Source organism: Fusarium oxysporum, chromosome 7 (genome assembly GCF_000149955.1).
Source record: "Fusarium oxysporum f. sp. lycopersici 4287 chromosome 7, whole genome shotgun sequence".
Taxonomy (NCBI): domain Eukaryota; kingdom Fungi; phylum Ascomycota; class Sordariomycetes; order Hypocreales; family Nectriaceae; genus Fusarium; species Fusarium oxysporum.
The window spans coordinates 3005449-3026146 of record NC_030992.1 but is presented as its reverse complement, the minus strand read 5'-3'; the positions used below and the strand labels follow the sequence as shown (position 1 = coordinate 3026146).

At 48.1% G+C, this 20698-nt stretch overlaps 8 protein-coding genes across 10 annotated transcripts; 4 read left to right on the top strand and 4 right to left on the bottom strand.

The window, feature by feature from the left end:
- The first annotated feature begins 464 nt into the window (after positions 1-464).
- FOXG_10360 (uncharacterized protein) lies at positions 465-2015 on the top strand. 2 transcript variants are annotated; one of them, XM_018389666.1, is made up of 2 exons: positions 465-658; positions 788-2015. In XM_018389666.1, the coding sequence occupies exons 1-2, from the start codon at positions 559-561 to the stop codon at positions 1819-1821; spliced, it is 1134 nt and encodes a 377-aa protein (XP_018247984.1). In that variant the 5' UTR covers positions 465-558; the 3' UTR covers positions 1822-2015. The 2 variants fall into 2 exon arrangements, with proteins under 2 accessions (XP_018247984.1, XP_018247985.1); XM_018389667.1 differs by having other exon boundaries at positions 465-739.
- Positions 2016-2136: 121 nt separating this feature from the next.
- Positions 2137-4770, bottom strand: FOXG_10359 (uncharacterized protein). The gene is made up of 3 exons (XM_018389665.1): positions 4609-4770; positions 3390-4562; positions 2137-3338 (listed from the first exon to the last, which is right to left on the bottom strand). Exons 2-3 carry the CDS (start codon positions 3757-3759, stop codon positions 2947-2949), a joined length of 762 nt encoding a protein of 253 aa, XP_018247983.1. The 5' UTR covers positions 3760-4562; positions 4609-4770; the 3' UTR covers positions 2137-2946.
- A 303-nt stretch (positions 4771-5073) lies between these two features.
- On the bottom strand, positions 5074-5874 carry FOXG_10358 (uncharacterized protein; the record flags this gene model as incomplete). Its single annotated transcript, XM_018389664.1, has 3 exons — positions 5074-5501; positions 5553-5695; positions 5750-5874. The coding sequence occupies 3 exons, from the start codon at positions 5872-5874 to the stop codon at positions 5074-5076; spliced, it is 696 nt and encodes a 231-aa protein (XP_018247982.1).
- Positions 5875-6697: 823 nt separating this feature from the next.
- On the top strand, positions 6698-8236 carry FOXG_10357 (uncharacterized protein; the record flags this gene model as incomplete). Its single annotated transcript, XM_018389663.1, has 2 exons — positions 6698-7417; positions 7517-8236. 2 exons carry the CDS (start codon positions 6698-6700, stop codon positions 8234-8236), a joined length of 1440 nt encoding a protein of 479 aa, XP_018247981.1.
- A 177-nt stretch (positions 8237-8413) lies between these two features.
- Positions 8414-9559, bottom strand: FOXG_10356 (uncharacterized protein; the record flags this gene model as incomplete). Its single annotated transcript, XM_018389662.1, has 1 exon — positions 8414-9559. The coding sequence occupies one exon, from the start codon at positions 9557-9559 to the stop codon at positions 8414-8416; it is 1146 nt and encodes a 381-aa protein (XP_018247980.1).
- Positions 9560-9866: 307 nt separating this feature from the next.
- Positions 9867-12928, top strand: FOXG_10355 (uncharacterized protein). Of its 2 annotated transcripts, none has more exons than XM_018389661.1 (2): positions 9867-10486; positions 10539-12928. In XM_018389661.1, the coding sequence occupies exon 2, from the start codon at positions 10601-10603 to the stop codon at positions 12254-12256; it is 1656 nt and encodes a 551-aa protein (XP_018247979.1). In that variant the 5' UTR covers positions 9867-10486; positions 10539-10600; the 3' UTR covers positions 12257-12928. The 2 variants fall into 2 exon arrangements, with proteins under 2 accessions (XP_018247979.1, XP_018247978.1); XM_018389660.1 differs by having other exon boundaries at positions 10535-12547.
- Positions 12929-15895: 2967 nt separating this feature from the next.
- FOXG_10354 (uncharacterized protein) lies at positions 15896-17909 on the top strand. Its single transcript, XM_018389659.1, has one exon. The coding sequence runs from the start codon at positions 16381-16383 to the stop codon at positions 17695-17697; it is 1317 nt and encodes a 438-aa protein (XP_018247977.1). The 5' UTR covers positions 15896-16380; the 3' UTR covers positions 17698-17909.
- A 316-nt stretch (positions 17910-18225) lies between these two features.
- Positions 18226-20697, bottom strand: FOXG_10353 (uncharacterized protein). Its single transcript, XM_018389658.1, has 2 exons — positions 19388-20697; positions 18226-19327 (listed from the first exon to the last, which is right to left on the bottom strand). Exons 1-2 carry the CDS (start codon positions 19625-19627, stop codon positions 18509-18511), a joined length of 1059 nt encoding a protein of 352 aa, XP_018247976.1. The 5' UTR covers positions 19628-20697; the 3' UTR covers positions 18226-18508.
- Between the last annotated feature and the right edge of the window lies 1 nt (position 20698).

Sequence of the window (20698 nt, the reverse complement as noted above, 5' to 3'; positions counted from 1 at the left end):
AAGGCAGCTAATGTCAAAAGAGACAAAGAACCCCTTCATAATATCAATGATCACTTTAAATACTATTTGAATGACCTGCAATATTCTACCTAACGAGTTTGATCATATCCTCAGATCTGCGGCCTAACGAAATGCATTCTTTGTTCTTTACTGATATGCTTGGGCCAAAGGGCTTTCTTTCTGACGGGCTGCCTGTCTATCTCGCTGAGATATCGACAATATTTACGAAACCTTAATTGTTTGCTATTGTTTGCCATATTAATCAATGATCGGAGAAGGCTAAGCACAATGGAACTTGGAAGTCCTTTGATAAGCGTAATCGGTGATAAGCTTAGTATCGACTGTGTAACTTGCTACGGAGTATGGAGAGATAACGAAAGCGGATTTATCCTCGGAGCAGATAAGAGAGATAGGCGACCGCCGCGACCCGCTCTAACGTGGACCTTAGATAGCGATATAAAAGACAAACAAATCCCCTCGGCTTCACTTAAACAACAGGCTTAATACCAAGATTTGTCACAGGCTTGCTACAAGTATTCTTCAAACAACAACATCGCAATGGCCTCTCAAATAACCGTCACTCCCATCTCTACATCAGCCGAGTCAAGCATTGACTTCGGTGCCATCGTCCCAAACGTTGACGTTGAAAACATCAGTGGTAAGCTATCATAAGCATGCTCGTGAATGATTGAAATAACGCATAGTGGGAGAATACCCGTAAAATCGGTAACCTCCTCTGGTAAGACACGTCTCTCGTCATGCATGAGCCCAGGCTGACTGTTTCTAGATGCCGACTTTGACGTAATCCGTGACGCACTCTTCACCCACCAAGTTCTCGTCTTCAAGAACCAGAACCATCTCTCTCCTAAAGCGCAGTATGAGATTACCCAGCGTTTCGATCCTGAAGCTGCGGGCTCTTATGGCCATGGAAAGACGATTGACGCAAAGCGCTCAATCCTCCATCCTGACCTCAAGACCATCCCTCATCAACCTCAAGTGCAGGTCATTGGAAATGGCTTCGTTGAGGAGTATGAAGGACTGAGGAACATTCAGCTCCGACATCCGCATCATCGCACATTCCACGCCACCACTATCCCTGATGAGAAGGATCTGGACTTCACCAGGTTCTACAGATGGCACATCGACGCCGCTCTGTACGGCCTCGCTCCTCCAGTGGTGACATCACTCCTCGCCGTCCGTGTTCCCGGAGGTCGCAAACAGACCCTCGTCTATGACGACGGATCCAATGAGGAGTTGACCGTCCCGCGTGGTACTACAGCCTTTGTGTCGGGTTACGCCATGTACGACCGGCTTTCGCCTGAGGATAAGGAGATTGTGCGTACCACAAAGGTTGAGTACGCTCCGCATCCATATGTTTGGAAGAAAGGTGCAAAGTCCCGCTCCGATGGCCTGGGCTTGGTCTCCGAAGGCAAAGAAATTCCTGTCGAGAATCTTCCGCCTGTTGAGGAGGATAAGATCCAGATCCTTCCTATGTGCTGGCGTAACCCTGTCACTGGCCGTTTAGCACTTCAGGTTCATCCGTCTGCCGTTCGAAAGCTGCACCTCGCGAACGGTACTGTGATTGATGATCTTACTGCCGTTCGTGAGCGTGTCCACGAACTTCAGCGTCCTGGTATTGCTCCTGAAAAGGTTTATCCTCATGACTGGGAGCAAGGAGATCTTGTTCTCTTTCATAATCGTGGAGTGATCCATTCAGTGGTTGGTGCTTTTGCGGAAGATGAGGTTAGATTGTTCCGACAGTGTAACATTGCTGGCAGTAAGCTGCCTGAAGGGCCAACGCCTGTTGCAGATGGTGCTTAGACGATGCGTGGCAGCTCGATGAGAGACGAAGGAAAATATTTAATAGATATACGTGGTGATTTTAATAAGAACTTCGCTCTCCCATGAACCTTTTCTAAAGCCAAGTATATATATATATTGATGTCGACATATCCATATATTTAGATACAAGCGAGTGTTAGTCTAGTCAAAAACTTACTTAACATAAGGTTCTCTTTTTAATAATTCAACTTGATCTGTCTTACTGATATATTTGTAAGTTTACATGACTTCTAGGTTCTAAGTTCTGTGTGGTGATTATAAGCTCTCAGCCATAGGTCTCAACTACGAACAACATATCAGCATATAGTTTAAGTCTTTTACTATAATACCTTAATAGTTACTACAGAAATAATTACCCAAAAGTAAAAAAGTAGATCATGGGGTATAAGATGCTCAATAGCCACAAGCGATGGGCCTCTCCTCCAGAGTACATTCTCTAAATCTTTCTAGGCTACCCCATCAACATAAACCCTTTCTCTCAATATATCATATCGAGTATCAGCCATACTCAACAATCCCAAATCTTCTTAGAATTCTCGACGGGCAACATGTTTTGTATATCTAGCGAAGATTTTACCAAAGGTAAGCACTGTTGGCAACTGAAGCCTTTCATATCTCTGACCTCATGACAGTCTTTTTCTATACCTCTTTGGTACATCTGAGTCTCCTCGTGACTCTTCAACATTTTAGTGGCCACTTCTTTCCTAACTGCGACGCTTCGGAGTCGATTCAGAAGATGACTTCAACTATGTATAACTTAGCGGTCTTGTCATTTCTTTCCTTCTTGAACGGGACAGTTCTTGTCGTCTGGGGTAACCTGAAGAGTACTCCTGAATCTTTCAGATGCCAGTTTTCGGTTCTGGGATGGGCGATGCTGTTTGTTTGGTTCATCATACAATTCGTGTTTGTTGTAACGCGTCCGGAAAGTCCAAGGCCGAGACCAAACTAAGTCAAACATGACTTATTCCGGGGAGTAGCTAGCAGTCAGGGCCACTTGAGAGAGAGGTTCAAAGTGGTGAATAGTCGAGTAACAGGCTCGTTGGTACTTTACACTAGTAAAACAAGTTTATAGAGAAGAGATAACCGTTTCCGCGGTCCAACATATCAAGACGAGCCCATCCAGTGTTTGATCTCCGATATTGCATCCCTAAACAATAAGTCTGCATAGAATTCATGAAATTTGAACAAGATCCGTGGCCTCAGAGGCTTGTTTTGCACAGGGTTGCAAGTCATGGACTCATAGTGAATCTGCACTGTTTCTTCATTCTTCTCTTCTTTCGTTCTCACAACCACGAATCTGTGAACTCCTGCAAACACATCACTGTCACTTCCAAATCCAAAGTCTACATGGCTTTCAGTGCGGTTTGGCGCAACCTTGACGCCGATTTGAGTCTCCAGAACTTGAAAGACTCCATATAGAATGGTGTTGACCGGAGGTAATGAAACTTCAGGAAGTTCTGTGCATGACCACAACTTTCTCGGGGCTGGCCCTGATTCTGTTCATTTCGTTAAATACGCAATCACACTGAGGCAAAGGACAGACTCACTTGAAAAGTTGACAAGTGTCATACCAAGAGTTGAAAGTGCAACTCGTTCTGGTCTAATCACAGCACCTCCAAAATATCCTTTGACGAACTTCGCCAATAGAACTTCATCAGATACATCACGATGTTGAGGCGGTATGTCGAGCGTGATGTATCGAGAGTCAGAATCGTATATGTGCTGTTTCGCGTTGACAACCTCGCTAACAGACCTCGACTTCTGGAATTTCTCTGGTACGGTATTGAACCGCGTTATGAGATTCCGATCAACTTTCGACACGCGTTTCTGAATCGAGTAGCCATAGACACCGCCAGCAGTGACTACAGCAACGAGTGATGTTGCCAGTATTTTCCGAGTTAGACCTTGTAGTGCCATCGCAGTAAAGACGCAATGATGATCAGCAACGACTGGATTGCATGATTGAGGTATTCCCCTCTATTTAATACTGATAACGAATTGACTCATCGTATAAAATGCGAAAACTCGTGATTGAGGTATGGACCAGCTGACCTAGCGTGGCATGTCCTTTAGCTGACCTGAGTCCGGTTCTACCCGTCTTGTTAGAGCTCAGCGTCAGCTTTGGGGATAGTTTCGGCTTCGTCTCTGGAGAATCGGGGCAGAGTTGAGCCGACTCTGGAGAAAGCAGCGCGACATATATGCGTGATATGATACAACGGGAGGTTCATTGTTCCGCTCATCGTTTTGTCGCGAAAATGCATGGTTTCTTGGCTTCAATTGAGAACAGATGTTATTGGTGGTTACATCGTGCAAGAAGGTTCACCAGGGTTGATTTAGAGTTCACTGGCCAATAGTTATCTGCAAAAATGTCATTGAACGGATATAAAATATTATTAGAAGGGAGTATTGTTTAGAGTAACATAGCGAAAGAGGCTGATGACGTCTTGCCCAGGTCTTGAAGTATGTTGACCTTAGCTCAAATTAACCTCCGGATCCTTTGCAACGCTATTTTTGTGAATGAAAAGCTCTGCTCCGTAAATAATTATTCTTTCCCTGTTCTAGCTTGCTCCTCCTGTTATCAAGCCACAGCAAAGCACTTGTAGAATCAACGTCCAAACATTATATGAAGCGGTGTTTAACTCTTGTCTTGCCTTTTTATCCTGCTGAGCCGTCTTTGGCAGGTCTTTCTTGTCTTTCTTCGCCATTGTTGATCTTAAAAACTATTTCATGTTAGGTCTTTCCAATGAAACAATTTCGGATACGTACGGGCTTTTAGAGTGTCACAGTCATAAAAACAGAGTGGATATTCGAGCTAATATCGAGGTCTTGGTACACGAGAATTATTAGGGGATAGGATTCTGTTAAAGCAAGATTCCTGGTGGATTTAACTGTTTTCGCAAGCGAAGGAATGTGGCTGAGTTGGTGCTTACACCGGGTTTGCCATCAGTGGTATGACGGGGCGCAGCCAATCCTTTGAGGCAAGGAATGCCAGCTCAGATTACATTATCATGACGTTGTCAGATCTGATAAGGTCGGTGTTCGCGTGGCATTATCAGATCACGGGCCAATCGGGAACTCAAACCACGGTCGCAGAGTGCAATAGCTCCAACAGAAATCTATACCCTACTAATCTACCTACCTTAAAACTCTATATCTCGCAATTGAAACATAGGAAAAGAAAGAAATACTCAATAAGAAGCTCGAAGCTCAACGGAAGTCAAGGTCCAATCCTTAGGCCTGACGCTTCTGCTTACCGCACTTAGCGAGACACTCATCAACCTTGATGCCAACATCCGTAGGAATAGAAGCCCTGATCTTCTCAATATCCTCACCATCAACAGCCTCTCCCAATAGACGAATTACAGCGTCATCCTTGATAGAGAACAGCCCAGGTGCAACACCAGCAAAACCGCCATCCTCAGAGGGAAATGCAGCGATAGCATTGGCGGGCTCGCAGTCAGGGTTGACCTGGTAGTGCTTAGTTCCCTGGTAGAAGATGGTAGCTTGGCCAGCGCTGATTTCGTTGCGGATGACGCGAGGCTTTCCTTCGGCGTCGAGGACACCGCCTTCGGGAACGGCTTCGGTATAGACGCGGCCGGACATGACGGCAAAGAGCTCGGAGGCTCGGGGGTGAGTGTGAAGCATGATCATATAGCAGCCTGTATGCAATTAGCATCCAAGGTTCAGAAGCGAGAAGGATGAGTATATACCTGGAATTTGAGCTGAAGCCAGACTGACGCCAGAGCCTGTAAGAGCAGGGAATGTCTGGCTGTTAGCCATAGCACTGGGGGTGCTGTTAAAGCTGAAGAGAAAGTCTTTGTCCTCAGGAAGAAGACTGTAGCGATCAATGAAACTTTGGTAGGGGTTAGCAATCACTTGATAAGAGAGTTCAGAGCGCATGACATACGTTTCGGCGAGTCGCAGCTTGGTAGTTAAGCTGACCTCGGAGGTCTTGCCCTGAGGAGCTGCAGCCGCGAAGGACGAGCAGGCCAAGAGAACGGCAGTAACGGAGAGAACGGTGCTGGAGAACATTTTGATGATGTTGTGATTGAGATTGTTCAGCAGATGCGAAGTTGCGAAGGTTGTTCTGTTATTGGGACTAAGATGTGTGAGGATGTTGAGCGATTGCTGCTTGATCGGATTATCTTCAACGAGTACATCAACTAGTTTATATACTTCAAACGTTCACATATAAACATATTGATTCTGAACTAAACACCACCCTCGTTATGGCGTATCAGGGTCTTCCGTAGCTGGACACTACCAGCCCTATCCGTCTATACGCAACTAAGATGGAGATCACTAGCTAACTCAATCTTGTTAAATTAAGGTTGATCTTGGCGCAAGCGCCAGACTTCCAACAGACCAGTCTTCTCGATTATCGATAATGCCGCGGTGGATTTGGTTGGCGTACGTCGTAGGTATGGCTGGCGTACTGGCGTACTCCGGCGTATTCGAGCGTACCCGCTAACAAGTGGTGCAACGGCGGCCATGTAGGCGATCAAAAGCTGAGGCGCATGAGACTGCAGACCTTCTTCATAGAGTGTATAGTTAACTATTACAAATCTTGAGATGCAACGTGAGCTACTGCCGGACTCATAGCCTTGCTCTGATCGTATTCGAACTTGACCGCTTGGCTTCGGGACCCCGATACTACCACCATCAATTTGGAATTGATGGCTTCGCAGCCTTTTTGGATATTATATTGGAGATATACAATTCTCAATGTAGAGTGGTATCGTGATAAGTTGTTTGTGAAGTCGAGAGATCACGACATGGCGATCTTCTATATAACCTAGATCATCCCCTCACTCACGACGACAAGGCAATCTAGCATATCGTACATCTTAACACGATGGCCACAATCAAATTCAAGAGAGCTTTTACTCTTCTTCTTCTGTCCACCTCCTGTGTTGTAGCACAGAATCCCTTCCCAGACACTACCACTTGCGACAAGACATGCCAGGCCCGAGCCCTCAACGCATCCTCGTGGATCTTGGAGCAACAGTCGGACCCAACATTCTCCTTCTACAAAACCCCTTCAAGCTTCTCTAGCAAACTTGCCCCTGGTGTTGTACTCAAGACAGAGGATGTCACTAACTTGGATAACTATATCGTCCCCAGCGGTCTGACCATGTCGCGAATCATCTACACCACTGAAGACCTTGATGGAAAGATCATTCCCGCTTCTGCTTATGTTCTCTGGCCTTATGCTCCCTTTTCAACCGGTCCAGGCTCTACCAGGAAGGGCTTGCCCATGGTTGCTTGGGCTCACGGCACGACAGGTACCTTCAAGCCCTGTGCACCTAGTAGCTACAGAGCTTTACAGTACCACTTTCAAGTCCCCTTTGCTCTGGCACTTCAGGGCATTGCAGTGGTTGCACCCGACTATGCTGGTCTTGGTGTATCTGAGCTGCCCAACGGAGACACCATTCCTCATTCTTGGGTCACAGCGCCGGCTCACGCGAATGATGTTGCTTTTGCTGTAACTGCAGCTAGATCAGCGTTCCCGGATCTTCTTGGTTCTGACGGTCCGTTTGTCGCTATGGGCCACTCTCAAGGTGGCGGAGCATCTGTAAGTTGATGTCCTTACATACAGCGTATTCCCTGTGCTCAATTGCTTATGGGTACGGTCTGCTACCATCAAAATACTGAAACTGACTATTTTCTCTAGTGGGCTTTTGCAGAAAGACAAGTCAGGAAGCCTCTCAAAGGATACAAAGGCACAGTCTCCATAGCGCCAGTGACTAGAATCCTCGATGACTATGCCTACTGGACCGAGAACTCGATCGCATCACCCGGCCTGCTTGCACAATCCGCAGTCATCGACTCAATCTCCAAGATCTACCCCAAGTACAACTACACAGGCTTCACTTCTACAGGGTACGATCGCTGGCACAACGTTATTGCCAAGGTCAAGGGATGCTTCCCCGTGTTGGCCTTGGTGACAATGGATCTCGCCCCCACCAATATTGTGAAGTCGGGCTGGTATAAAGATCCGACTGCTAAGAAGTGGGCTGATCGAGTCGCTGTGGGACGGAAGACTTTCTCTGGTCCGTTGCTCATTATTAACGGTGCAGATGACAATGTCGTTCGTCCCGAGGGTATTGACGCCGCTGTCAAGGACACCTGCGATTTGGCGAAGAAGACTGGCAATAAGGAAGCTGTTGAGCATGCCACCTTTTCTGGTATGGACCACTTCTCTGCCATTCAGGCTAGCCAAATGAAGTGGATGGACTGGGTCAAGAGTAGACTTTCCGGCAAGACCCTCGAGAAGGGTTGCTCTGAGAGACTTGTCGAAGGACTGAAGACCAATGACACTGTTCATACACTGGGTCCGAACTTCTTCTTGTCGTACTTTGATAACGCAGAGAGTTGGAAATACAGTCTGTAAGGGAATGCAGTGGATGGATATTAGATGTTTCAATAGTTCCGAGACTATTACTTTTGTTTGCTATACTAAATACAAGAAACGGGGCCACAGCATGAAACAGATTGACAGGATGGAATATTACAATGAATGGTATTATAACAGATGGGATAGAGTACAAAAACATTAGATCAGAGAATATTAAATGGCCGCATGCCTCAAATGCTTCCCTCCCACGTATCCCTCAGCTGTATCAACGAACAATTTCCTCCCCTTGACATACGATACTATGAATGAGAACAGCTTCCAGTTCCCAATCTGACCCGTCGCATATTTCTTACCTAGTGACACGAATATCATCTTCTTGCTCGCAGGCTGATACGGCTTGATATCCCCGTTCCCTGTCAAAGTCGCATCTAGAGCTGTCGCCAAGTGAATGATCTGATTGTCCGTGATGGTCAATTGCTTGGGGTCGATGTTGCCCACGTCGCCAATGCCCCAGATGTTCTTTGTCCCGGCGACTCTCATCCTTTCATCAAGCTTGATGTTTCCACCAGAGTCTAATAATGACGGTGGTACGAATGAGGTGTTGAGTTTGATGCCGTGCAGAGGTAGATAGAGATCTGTTGTGAGGGTGCTTCCATTGGACAAGTGCACCTCTGCCCCTTGGCCTCTTTCGCTCTTCTTTGCTTCGGTGACGCGCGCATTATAGATGAGTCTGACCCCAAGGGTCTTGAGATCCCTTGAGATTGATGCGCGAACTGAACCAAGGGCCCCTTCCAACGGTTGTGCACCACTAATAACAAGGGTGATGCTCTTGGAAGAGCCGTATCTTGCGGCCAATTCACCAGCAACTTCAGTTCCAGTAGCACCACCACCTGCGATTACTATTGACTTTGAGCCCCCGACTTCGCTTTGCAATTGCTTCCATGCTGAGATGGTCTCTTGATGTGTTCCAACAGGCTTCAGGGGAAGATCACTAGCCAGCCGAGACCCTGTCGCAATGACCAGCTCATCATACGTAATCTCGCGCCTGGTATTCTCGTTAGAGATTACATGAACAGTACTCGATTCGGCATCGACTCCATCTGCTTTCCCAAGGAGGAACTCAAAGTTCTCAGAGGGGTATTGATTGAAGCCGGGCTTGATTGGTAAGAAGAGCTGTTCATCTGGGATGGCGTCCGGTATTATCCCACGAGTAGCAGCGACATTCCAGAAGAAGTGACTATTCGGGGAGGCAAGGATGACTTTGAGGTCAGGAACTTTGGGAAGTGTGTGTTTGAGAAGCTTGTGGGCGAGTGGAAGACCAGCCCAACCTGCACCTAGAATGACTACGGTTTTTGTCATGATGGCTGGTGATGCTGTTCAAATGATATGGAGGCGAAGGAGAGTAGAATAGGTTATTTAATTATCTTTAGTGCTGTGATCTCATTTATACAAACATACAGATGCTCGGTATCGGTGATGGACGTATGTTGGTGTTGAGAAGGGGTTTATCTAGAGGTACGTTTGCCCAACTACAAACTACTTGCAGACCTATGTATCTCTGTTAGTGATGTCCGTCCCTCACACTCGGTGGTGGATGCTCCGGTGACAGGGATCACGACCGAACGCCGTGTCCGAGAACGATGACGATCCCCCGATCCTTCGGCTCCCCTCATCAACAGCTTCAGTAAGCAAAGCATATGCGATCTATTCTATCATTGAGCCTCAATTACTGCGAATTCATTGTTTCCGTCTCCTGTTATCCAAATATCTACCCCTTACCACCCTATACCTCTGTGTCTCTGTCGGAGCTTATAACCCCCGATGGACCGATCCCTATCAACATCCCATCATGAGGTCACGCCAAACCTCAAAATCTGGAGCTGTGTAACCTGTCGTCGTCGCAAGATCCGCTGCGATAGAAAAGAGCCATGCAACAATTGTACAAAAAACAAAATCGACTGCCATTTCCCCGTGACGGGTCGTATACCGAGACGAACTCGCGATGCCAAGACTCCAGCTCAGAAGCAATCTGAATTGCTCAGTCGTCTTCGTCGTCTCGAGTCAGTCGTTACTGAACTCGCGGCGCAGGTTGAGGATGAAAATGGGGCCAAGACTATGGGTCAGATAACAGTGGATAAGGAGCCTACAGAGTCTTCGTGGGCTACGTCATCTGGCAGTTTGGATCATCAGACTTCGGAGTTTGATGAGGATTTTGGTAGGCTTGTTGTTGACAAGGACGGTGGACTTCACGTTGGAAATCGCTTTTGGACGGTATTTTGCAGCGAGGTTAGTACCTAACACCCTAGCGATGATCCGAGCACTAACAAGTGACAGGTAGACAATATACTTCAAGCTGTACACGACGTTGCAGATATCTCGGAAACCCCAAGTAACTCAATCATGACAGAGCCTACCAGCAATGGGACTCCGGCTCCTCTAAGTCATCTTGGCTTTGTCTTTGGCAGCGCAGAGTTCGCGAAAGCGTTAGATGGGCTCAACCCCATGCCCTCTCAGATGCTCTTCATATGGCAGACATATGTCGAAAATGTTGACCCTTTCATCAAGGTCCTTCATACTCCAGCGATTGAGAATATTGTCAAACAATTAAAAGGCAACTTTAGCTCTTGTGGCCACGATGTAGAAGCCCTGTTGTTTGCGATATGCTTAGCGGCCATTGCGTCCATGGACGAAAAGACAGTCTCGTTCAACTTCAACACACCCAGAGAACAACTGCTGCAGCGGTATCAATTCGGTACTGAACAAGCACTCGCTCGTGCCAACTTTCTTACTACAAAAGACATCACTGTCCTTCAAGCCCTGGTCATATACCTATCGCTGCTACCAAACATTGGGGCTCAAGATAAAGTATGGCCACTGTCAGGTTTGCTCCTCAGGCTAGCAAAGTCAGTATGCCTTCATCGCGAGGGCGACCCACATCAGTACAATCAGCTTGAGAGGGAGATCAGACGTCGGCTCTGGTGGCACATCTGCTTCATCGATTCCAGTAGTCGACGGGCTGACGCTCAAGACCTGTCAATCACCCCAGCGTCCTTCAGCACAGGCCTCCCTACAAACTCAAACGATGTCGATCTGGACAGCTCAACCACTCAGATCCCAAATCCTAATCAAGGATCAACTGGTGTGACACTCTGTCTCATCCGCTGCGAGCTGTGGTATCTCACACAAGCCATCCGCGCCGATACAACCGATTCTCTAGAGACCCGTCTCGGCCTCTTAAACGCCCTGAGGCAAAAAGTCGAGAAGACTTACTTCCAGCATCTACAGCCCAACCAACCATGGGACTCCTTCATCAGGGTGATGACAACCCTGTTCTTTGCCAAAGTTGAACTGGTTATTCGACGACGATCCAAAACTCTCCCTGCAGCGGATGAGCTATTGACTCCATCTATCACAGTCACCAAAGCAGTGCAGTCTCTCAAATCAGGACCCGCGTGGGTAAAGTGGCGCTGGCAGTTACAAGGACAAATGCCATGGCATGCAATGGGTGTCTACCTCCGTCAAGCATCTCGACTCCCTTGGACACGAGAACTAGAAGAAGCATGGGGCGCAACTACAGCTTTGAAAGAAGGAGTCACAGAAGAAATGAAGACGGGATCACTGTGGAGGTCTCTCATGCAGCTGTTCTCGGAAGCTGAACAGCATCGTGAAATGGAGCTTAAGCGTCAAGGAGCAAATGCCCAACATACCCGAGACAAGGGAGACCGTGTGAACTCGGATGTCCAGCAAATGCTCAACAACGCTGAGAACATGTCAAACGAGATCCCTGTTAATCATCCTCTAATTGATACATCGACATTTGACTCGTCTCTACACATATCTCCGCCAGCAGACAATGGGGCTCTCTCCGTGGAACGTCTGTCAACGAGTCTAGGTACAGCGGCTGATGATCTTCCTTCATGGGTTGAAGCAGGATGTGACATGAACTTTGGTCAAGGCCAAAATTTCGGAAACTCGTCATCTGATGGAACCGCTGATGGGGTGGATTGGGAGGCCTTGATGGATCTAGATGAAACGTGGAATTGGGACTTCCTGTAGACCACAGTAGATTCCTTTGGCGGGCAACGGTGAACAAACTTGTTCATTCAGACTTTAGACACTTTCAAGTATGCGAGAATAATGATTCCCTGTTTGCTCTTTGCATTCCTTGCATACGCTCATGAAGAAGACGAGCTCACTCGACCTGCCGAGTTCCGGCCTTTCATTGCGATGCATTCCCATCTTCGATAGACGGTCACAAAAGTTGCCTTTCACAAAGAGTTTGGGGATTGTTGAGCTGAGTTATCAAAAACAAATACTACAGTGCTATCGACTCCTTAAAGTCCCTGGTTAGTTGCGTTTACGAGCCGTACAATGAACCGTTGCTGGTGACATTCCGCGATTCACATACCCAGCTCCCACCACACGCACTATTGAATGAGAGGGTATGTCTCTATTCGGAATAGAAACATTTCTTTTGTTAACAAGCGGCAAATTGGCACTCGACTGTGGACTTTGTAAGATTCTATGTAGGACAGCCTGCAGCTTTACATCCCTTGGCTTGACGACCAGTGGCATCTGTCACACATCATTATCAACATTCAAACGTACAAAGAGGATGCGACGTAAAATACAAGCAATTAAGAACATATCAAGTGCATGATCTACTACCAGGAACAAAGCGTTCCTGGATCCTTTAGTTAGATCTCAACAGCCTCAACTCCATCAAAGTTACAACGTCGATATTCACATATCCAGGAACGATTCTCCACGCCCTATGGAGCACCGGCACATTCGTCTATTACGTTTCGCAAGGTCCCAGAGCTATTCAGGGTCTCGAACAAATAGTGCAAGTGTAGTGCAAAAGTGACACTCCTATTCACAGCGTTGCTAATACCCCAGCTTCGTATTACGGCAACCGGAACGTCTAGCTCTGCAAGGGTTCGACCTTCTGGACCTCGAGTATCGTGACGAGCCAGGGGGTCCCCGGCTAACGGCAACGACCTCATCGTTTGTCAATGGAGTGTAGCTGATCGTATAGTTAATTGCGTCGAGTCAAACGAAGACCGGTAGCTGAGTTCCCAGCTGCTGAGCCTCATCAGGGCGACGACCCGCTGTCGCAGGGCCGAGAACCCTTGACACCATGTGGTTTTAACGCCTGACACAATATCCGCCTACACGGATCAGTTTGCCGCCTTATCCCCGGGGTATGACAATGAAGTCTATATCATTCCATAAGAGGAGACTCAGAATAGTATCCAACTTCGTAATGATGGATACGGGCCATATTTCGGCAGCCGGCAGTGACGGCGGGATAGTCTCAATAGTTTACGATAGCTTATGACTGAACGGCAGTAGCAGTGGGACTAGTGGGCAAAGTGTCGTATAGCAAACATGACGTGATTCCAAGATTCGGCCGAAAGTTAATACGAGGAATTGAAGGGTCGGTTTGTCTCGGCGGTTATAATTATCCTGTCAAGCAGTCATGTCTCGTCTCGTCTTGGAATGTCTTGTCATGATGAATAATGACGAATCTGAGACTAATTACCACGTGTACAGGCTACATACAGGCTACATACCCGTACAATCGGTTCAGCGTTTGCCCGTCCCTTGGAATGATTCAGAGCGCCTCTGCCGGTTTCCCAGAGAACAAAGCAAACAATGACGCGAGTGTCCAGTGGTTGAACCAGATCTGTCAAGATATTCCCATGGAAACGATTGATCGAAAAGTCTGATTCTTTCACTCCCCACCGTTGGTGGTCACACCAGATCTGCTCATCCTCCAATAGAAAGGCCAGGATATTTCTAGATGCTGCAAAAAGTGGCGTTTCGAGATAAATAAAGACACGAACCAACTGATAGAGGGTCAGGCATGAAGGTTACTGGACAGGCTTGACAGGCTATATGCAAGCCACGCGAAGTTGCCAGGGCAGAATGCCACCCGAGTTTAAAAATCCCTATCCCGCGCAAATGCAATACAACAGAGTGTCATTATCAAGAGGGCATAACTGCATATGCATATATCACTGTACACCGCTTTGGACATAGCGCGATCGGGCATTTGCACGTCCCCCCGTGCCAAGTCGCAGATGCCAAGAGGCCATTACAGATTAGGTGCTCAGTCGACAAGTTTCACAATAACGGCTGCCAATTTGAGACCCTGCTAGCATCTTTGAACAATCGCAACAATCACACCGAGATTTCAACTCTGATCGTCCTCGATAGGAATTTCCAACGCTAATATCTAAGCGTAAAGCGCGATCAGACGATAAGGCTGCTGGATTGGACTAGATGGCTCATGAACCAACTGCAGGGAAAAGGGGGCGACGGGTAAATTGGGGGCGGACCGTTGTTTAATGAAAAGAGGCACGGAAACGAATTAGTGGAACTTGTTCAGTGGACGGGACAGTAAGTTTCACGGTAAGAAGATATTCAGTGCGCGTCTCAGCTTTGAAGAGCCGGGCTCTGTGTCACTTTTGGTGCCGAGATAAGACAAAGACAAGACAAGGGCAGTATGAGACGAAGGGTGATCGCCGAGGCTCAAACATAGGCAGTCATACCGCAATTACTCGAGCTCAAGGGAAGCCTTGTTTTTTCTCTCTGGGTCGCATCAAGTCATCCTTGCAGGATATGACCATGCTGGGTATGTCTCCTGAATATCGCGGGAAGGAATGGAGTTGAAGTGACATGGAAGGATTGGGATTGTCATCTTGTGCGAAACGCCCTAGATCTGCAGGTTTCCAGATTACTCCGCAGTAAGCAATTGGATAAGATGAAGGAATTGGCGCTTCTCGAGCCGTTATTTGGTTCGGTATGGCTTTAGGTAGTCTTGCGTAGTGTCCTTTTTCTTTCCGACGCTTGTTGAGGGATTTGAGTATATTGATCGTCGATTCCTGAGCCCTGACTTGGATGCTTCGAGAAAGAACCGCAGCCTGGACTACCCAATCCAATGCAACCTTATTCTGACGAACAATTCAGTATTGTCGAACTCAATCACAGCTGCGCATACCATAGAATGGCTCTGCTTGAAGTTATATACGGCTTTGGGTAGTGAGACTCTATTGAGTTTTGATGATAATTGAACTCGATTGAAGTATCGATTCACATGGCGTCAAATACGAGTTCTTACTGGCCTAGCGAGGTCTCTAATCTTGAAGATCCAATGTGGCTTGCCGACTCTGAAGCCACGTTCTATTTGGGGTTCTGTTTCAAGCCTCCGACGCGATGTGTGTCACTGTGGGGAGATGAATTGAAGAACAATTGAGGCGATGCAAAAAATGAGGCAATTGCGAGGAATAGGTCGCATTATATTCCGAGTAACCGTCTGTGTTGAACATGTTCGCCTGGCATTTGTCTCGTCTTGGCTTGTCTTGCTTGCACTGTAGTCTTCTCCGTAGCAGGGAAACCCTTGAGTTTGAAGCAAGAGTTTGATGCAGGCTAATACCAAGCTTTTTTCTGTGGTAGGTCGCGGGCGCCTCCTCCGCCTGCCGAGCCCCTGACGAGTTTGGACGGCCCCCCCGTAGAAACGCCCCTGAGCATCTCATCAATTGGATGGTAGCCAAGAGATCCTTCAGCGTGGAAAAGGCGAAAAAGCCCAGCTTTCAATCGCTGGGGCTCCTGTCGCTTTTGAGTTCAGTTGGGGCCAACTACTGAAGCCACATGCGTTTTTAAAAGGGGCGGGAAGCGTCGAGATAATCGCTCGAGAGTAAGCACAAGGATGGATTGAGGCGTAAATTCAGTTACTATCATTTCCTTTCTTACACTGTCCTGACGAAGACGAGAGTTTTTGGTAGCCAGGCCCCGCTTGCGCGTCACGTTAAGCCCCTATCTCTCCAAGTCCAAGTCCAGGTCCAAGCAAGTCCGTCCAACCAACCAACCTCCACTAAGACTAAACTTGACTTATCTTTTGGCCTTCCTTTCTTCTGCCTTAAGGCTTATCCTCCCCAGGAACCCCCCTCCTGCCCAACCTTTTCCTTGCTTGTCCCTCCTCGTCCCCTCGTAGCAAAAAAATCTCTTGGCCCATTCAAGACTTTCTACCTGCATCGCCGGACTCGTTCTTTTTTTCCCGCCGGTCGAGGGTTGTGATGATTTGATATTTCTCTCCTTCAACATCCATCCACTCGTTGCAATTTTACATCCGACCGAGACTGTATAGGTACAGACAAAGGCTCAAATCTCACATAATGGCTGTCGCTCTTCCGAGGCGATTTTACTCGCTACTCTGGGTCGCAATCCTCCTTGCGCTCGTTGTCTTCTTCATCTTCCTCCGCGAAGACACCTGGTCTTCAATTCCTCGACCTCCCAGCGGCTGGAAGATTCCTTTCACCACAGACGATGGCGTTCTTTCATCATGGATGGGTGGTAGCAAGAAGAAGGGTAAGGACCCTAAGGAGCCCCTGCGCATCATGCTCGTAGAGTCCTCGGGCACACACGACGAGGTCGCCGCTGCTCTCATGCACGCTTTCGGTAACCAGGAGGGTTCCTCGCTCGACGTCTACTTCGCCAACCAGCGCTTCAACATGCAGGGCATCATGGCCAACTTCACCCTCGCTGCCAACGTCACCGTCCACAAGTGGGACAAGTTCGCCAACGATGTCACCGAGAACCCCCCGCACATCCTCGTCTCTACCACCTGCGAGTTCGATCTCGACCGTGGCACCGATCCTATCGTCAACCTCCTCAAGACCGCAAACACCCATCTCTTCTGCACAATCCACCACGCTGATCGATGGGCCCAGGGCAAGTACGTCCAGGCCGTCCGCAGCTGGGCAGAGCACGAGCGCGTCGATTTTGTTGGTCTGAGTCAGCACACCCTTGACTTCTTCCTCAACGACACTATTCCCAAGTGGCACACGGCTGCTAACCTTACCACCCGCGTCATTCCCCCGGTGTTCCCTGTCCACATTCCCGACCCTGATCTCGAGCCCGGCATTTCTCTGTCTCTTCAGGGCGACTACTCTGACGGCCGACGTGACTACAACGGTGTCTTCAACCATCTCGGCAGCGTCATCCGAAAAGCCAACGAGGAGTCCGAGGGTCACACACCTCAGAATGTCAGCCTTCACCTTATCGGACACGGCACTCATCCCTCGGTTCCCGATCACGTTAAGGACCACGTCTTCTTCGACGAGGGTCTTTCTTACCCCGATTTCTACACATTAATGTCCAAGTCTTTCGCTGTTCTTCCGGCGTTTGCCTCTGAGACATACTTCGACCGCAAGGCTTCTTCAACCATTCCCGCAGCTTTGATCGCAGGAGCCCCCATCGTTGCGACAGAGGAGCTGCTCAAGGCTTACTCTTACATGCCCCGGGAGGCTACCTGGGTTGCCCGACCTGGTGAGGGCGAGATGGACGTGATTGAGCGAGTGATTGATGACCGAGACGGTTTCCTTAAGCGAAGGCAGGCAGTGAGGGATTTTACCAAGTCCCTATTGGAACAGAACCAGGCCAACACCAAGGCCTGGATCAACGAGGCTTTCGAAAAGTATAACCGCAACTAAAGACACTTAGATATGATTTACTGGGATTTTTGCACTTTTTTTTTTATTTGTACAATACGAGGCACCATTTCACATGATCGGGAATCAGGATGAGCGGCTCTATGTTTCTAGAGTTTTTTGAACCATGCATGAACAAACATTCTTAATATACGGTTTCTTAGTACATTGAAAATACAATCACGAAATACCACTTACATGAAGTTTTTGCTCCAACATTCCAGTGATGTCAGTTTTCAACATGTCTCCATCTAATTTACAACGGGTGGCTGGCGGGAGTCTCATAGCGAGCCGCAATTCTCCGGCTCCCTTGCGTAAAGCCATGGAATCGAAACCGCCATTTGGAACATGAGAAAAGAAAATAGTGAATCATTATTCCAGAAAACCGGTTGGTAGAGCGCCACCAATAGAAGGCGTGAGATATTTCCGAGGAATAGGTAAGCTTAAAAAGCTGCCCCGTCTTGGCTCTACAAGATCAGATGAACAATGTCTTTCTTCAGTTTCTCTTACGTGTACACTTTTCACTGCGGAGCTCAGACAAGTTTGATATAAACGTGTATTTTTGATCTTGAAGCTTCTCTCCCTCGTTGCGCACTGCTGAGGGAGAAAAATAAGGGCTAAACTGGATACCCCAGATTACATAGTAAATCGTCTCTATGTCTAAGGTATATAGAATCTGAAAAAAGTATGCCGAAAACCTGATCATCCAAACACCTGTCGTCATGATGAAGCCCGCCATACCCAAGAATAATAAAAGAAAAAGGAAATGGTATATGTTATTTCATCTCATGACCAGCAAGAGGAAGTGAAGATCTTATAGCTTGAGATCTTTGGCTTCCTTGCTGTCCACCATTTCGGCTCGGCCCTCCTCTTCGCGAGGCAGAAGCTGGTAGCTGCCAGCGGCCTTCTTGGCCTGCTGGTATCGGTCTCGGGCCCAGCCGTAGAGGGCACTTCCGGCAAGAATAAGAGCCATGCTGCCGGCGCGGTCGGCAGTCAAAACCTCGCCGAGCAGAACAACGGCGAGAGAGCTCTGGGCGACACCTCGAGCGGCAGTGACGATCATATGTGTGGTCGGGCTAGTGACCTCGATTTGCATAAAGGTAGCGATGGTGAGGAGGAAGGCTGAGACACCGGTCAAACAGGCGGAGCTGAGGAACTGGCGGGCGACATCCACGGACTCGACGGTGAAAAGGCTGCTCATAGTGCTCATCTCTCCAGAAAGAGGGAAGAGAGGAATATAGAAAAGGATGGCCATACAGTTGGACATCCAGACCATCTGCCACATACCCTCCTGGCTCTTACCGAGGAATCGCTTGACGACAACGGACTCGACGGCAGTGGTGAAACTGGATCCGACACCGAGGAGAACACCCTTGCCGGAGGTGAGCATCTGGCTGTAGTCGGCCATCATTCCAGTTCCGAAACCAGCCATGACCATAGCGCAGCCGACGAGAGAGATAGGAGGGTAGTAAGGACGAGGTCGGAGAACCAGCAGAGACAGGAAGAGAGTAAATGGTAGTAGAAGACCACGGGCGATCTGGTAGACGGAGGCGTTGACTGAGGCGAGGCAGTATGTCTTGGCCAAGATTCCAATAAGACGTGCGACCGTGAGGGGTAGAAGAGCAATCCAAGCCTGAGATTATATGTTAATTGACGGTCTTTAACCAAAGAGACATTCAGTTGTGTCACTTACATTGAGTGGTCTGTACAGCTTGACCCATCCTGTAGCAACTCCAATAATTGTGAGTAGTACTACTTGTATCGTTGTCTGAAGAGCAAGCAATGTGACGGGGGCCTCAACGCCATTGAGGGCCGACTTGGATAGAATAGTGCTCCAGATAGCACATGATGAATGGAAGAGCACCACCAGGGCGACTCTCATCCGTGAAGGCGGGGGACGGTTCTCGACCTGAGGTTGTTCGGCGGCAGCCATTGTGACAAAAGATATTAAGGTTTATGTCGACTTATGTGTAGAACCAACGACAACCACAATAGTGTGAATGTAATGCAATGTAAGGGAAGATAAGGTAATGAAACGAAAATGGATATGAAAGAGTAAGAAGAATACGAGAGAAGAGAGTAGAGTAGAGTAGAGTAGTAATATAAAAAAACAACAACCAAGTCAGTCAACGTGATGTGGGTAAACGAATGTCTGAAGCGAGTTTCCGAGTGAACAAGCTTCCAAGGGTCTTCTCTCTCTCAACTCGGACTAGGAACCAAAAAACACGAAGATGTATGAAAAAGTCAAGACTCTCTGAGGGGAGAGGCTGGCAAATACGGGCTGTCCGGAGGTTTTGTTGATTGATTGATCAAGTCTATTTCCGCACTAAGGCCCAAATACGCAGGCACAGAGAACCACCCAAGACTAAAGACTAGGGTGTCGTCAGTGAGAAGTAGTGCGTGTATCTAGTGCCACAGGCGGAATAGGGGGGTTCCGTTTGCCTGCTTGCGTTGCTTAAATGGATCGAACGCGTTATCCCAGTGGAGAGCAGGGTAATCTGGCACCACACCTTGGCCTTGGTTTTAAACTTGGACACTGGATATTGCTTTAGCCTCACTAACGAATGAGAGGACTCGAGAACCATCGCTATACTCCATCTTGACTATGTTCCTTGACCTTCTGGGTCATGGGCCTTGTTCCCTGGAAGCTCTACCGAAGTACTGCCATCGAGGGGTTATTGTGCTGGAGCCCATGCCGGGCCAGGGGACGGAGGTTCGTTGATGAGATTTGACATTGGCCTTAGCTTGGCTTTAACTTAACTAACAGGACGTGGGGTGTTGGCGAAGAATCGGCGGCTGTGACAAGGCGGAGAGTGGCACTGCATCTGCTGCAATGATGGGAAGTGGGAGGAATTACTTGGTGGGAACTCTGCAGGATAGCGCTTATGCCAGTTGTGGGGGGTCCCTCTAGTCACTGGGGATATGCAGCTACAGAGGCTCTTGCGAGTGACGTAGAGATTCTGGGAAATGCAGGTGTTGATCAAACCTCCGCCATTGGTCCCCT

What these genes read in the sequence shown, in the direction of transcription:
- FOXG_10360 (XM_018389666.1), top strand. Translation starts at nt 559, where the DNA reads ATGGCCTCTCAAATAACCGTCACTCCCATCTCTACATCAGCCGAGTCA. An exon ending in TGACGTTGAAAACATCAGTG is followed by an intron (nt 659 to 787) that starts GTAAGCTATCAT and finishes GACTGTTTCTAG; the next exon opens with ATGCCGACTTTGACGTAATC.
- FOXG_10359 (XM_018389665.1), bottom strand. Translation starts at nt 3,759, where the DNA reads ATGGCACTACAAGGTCTAACTCGGAAAATACTGGCAACATCACTCGTT. An exon ending in GACACTTGTCAACTTTTCAA is followed by an intron (nt 3,339 to 3,389) that starts GTGAGTCTGTCC and finishes CGAAATGAACAG; the next exon opens with AATCAGGGCCAGCCCCGAGA.
- FOXG_10355 (XM_018389660.1), top strand. Translation starts at nt 10,022, where the DNA reads ATGGACCGATCCCTATCAACATCCCATCATGAGGTCACGCCAAACCTC. An exon ending in GGACGGTATTTTGCAGCGAG is followed by an intron (nt 10,487 to 10,534) that starts GTTAGTACCTAA and finishes AACAAGTGACAG; the next exon opens with GTAGACAATATACTTCAAGC.
- FOXG_10354 (XM_018389659.1), top strand. Translation starts at nt 16,381, where the DNA reads ATGGCTGTCGCTCTTCCGAGGCGATTTTACTCGCTACTCTGGGTCGCA.
- FOXG_10353 (XM_018389658.1), bottom strand. Translation starts at nt 19,627, where the DNA reads ATGGCTGCCGCCGAACAACCTCAGGTCGAGAACCGTCCCCCGCCTTCA. An exon ending in AGCTGTACAGACCACTCAAT is followed by an intron (nt 19,328 to 19,387) that starts GTAAGTGACACA and finishes ATATAATCTCAG; the next exon opens with GCTTGGATTGCTCTTCTACC.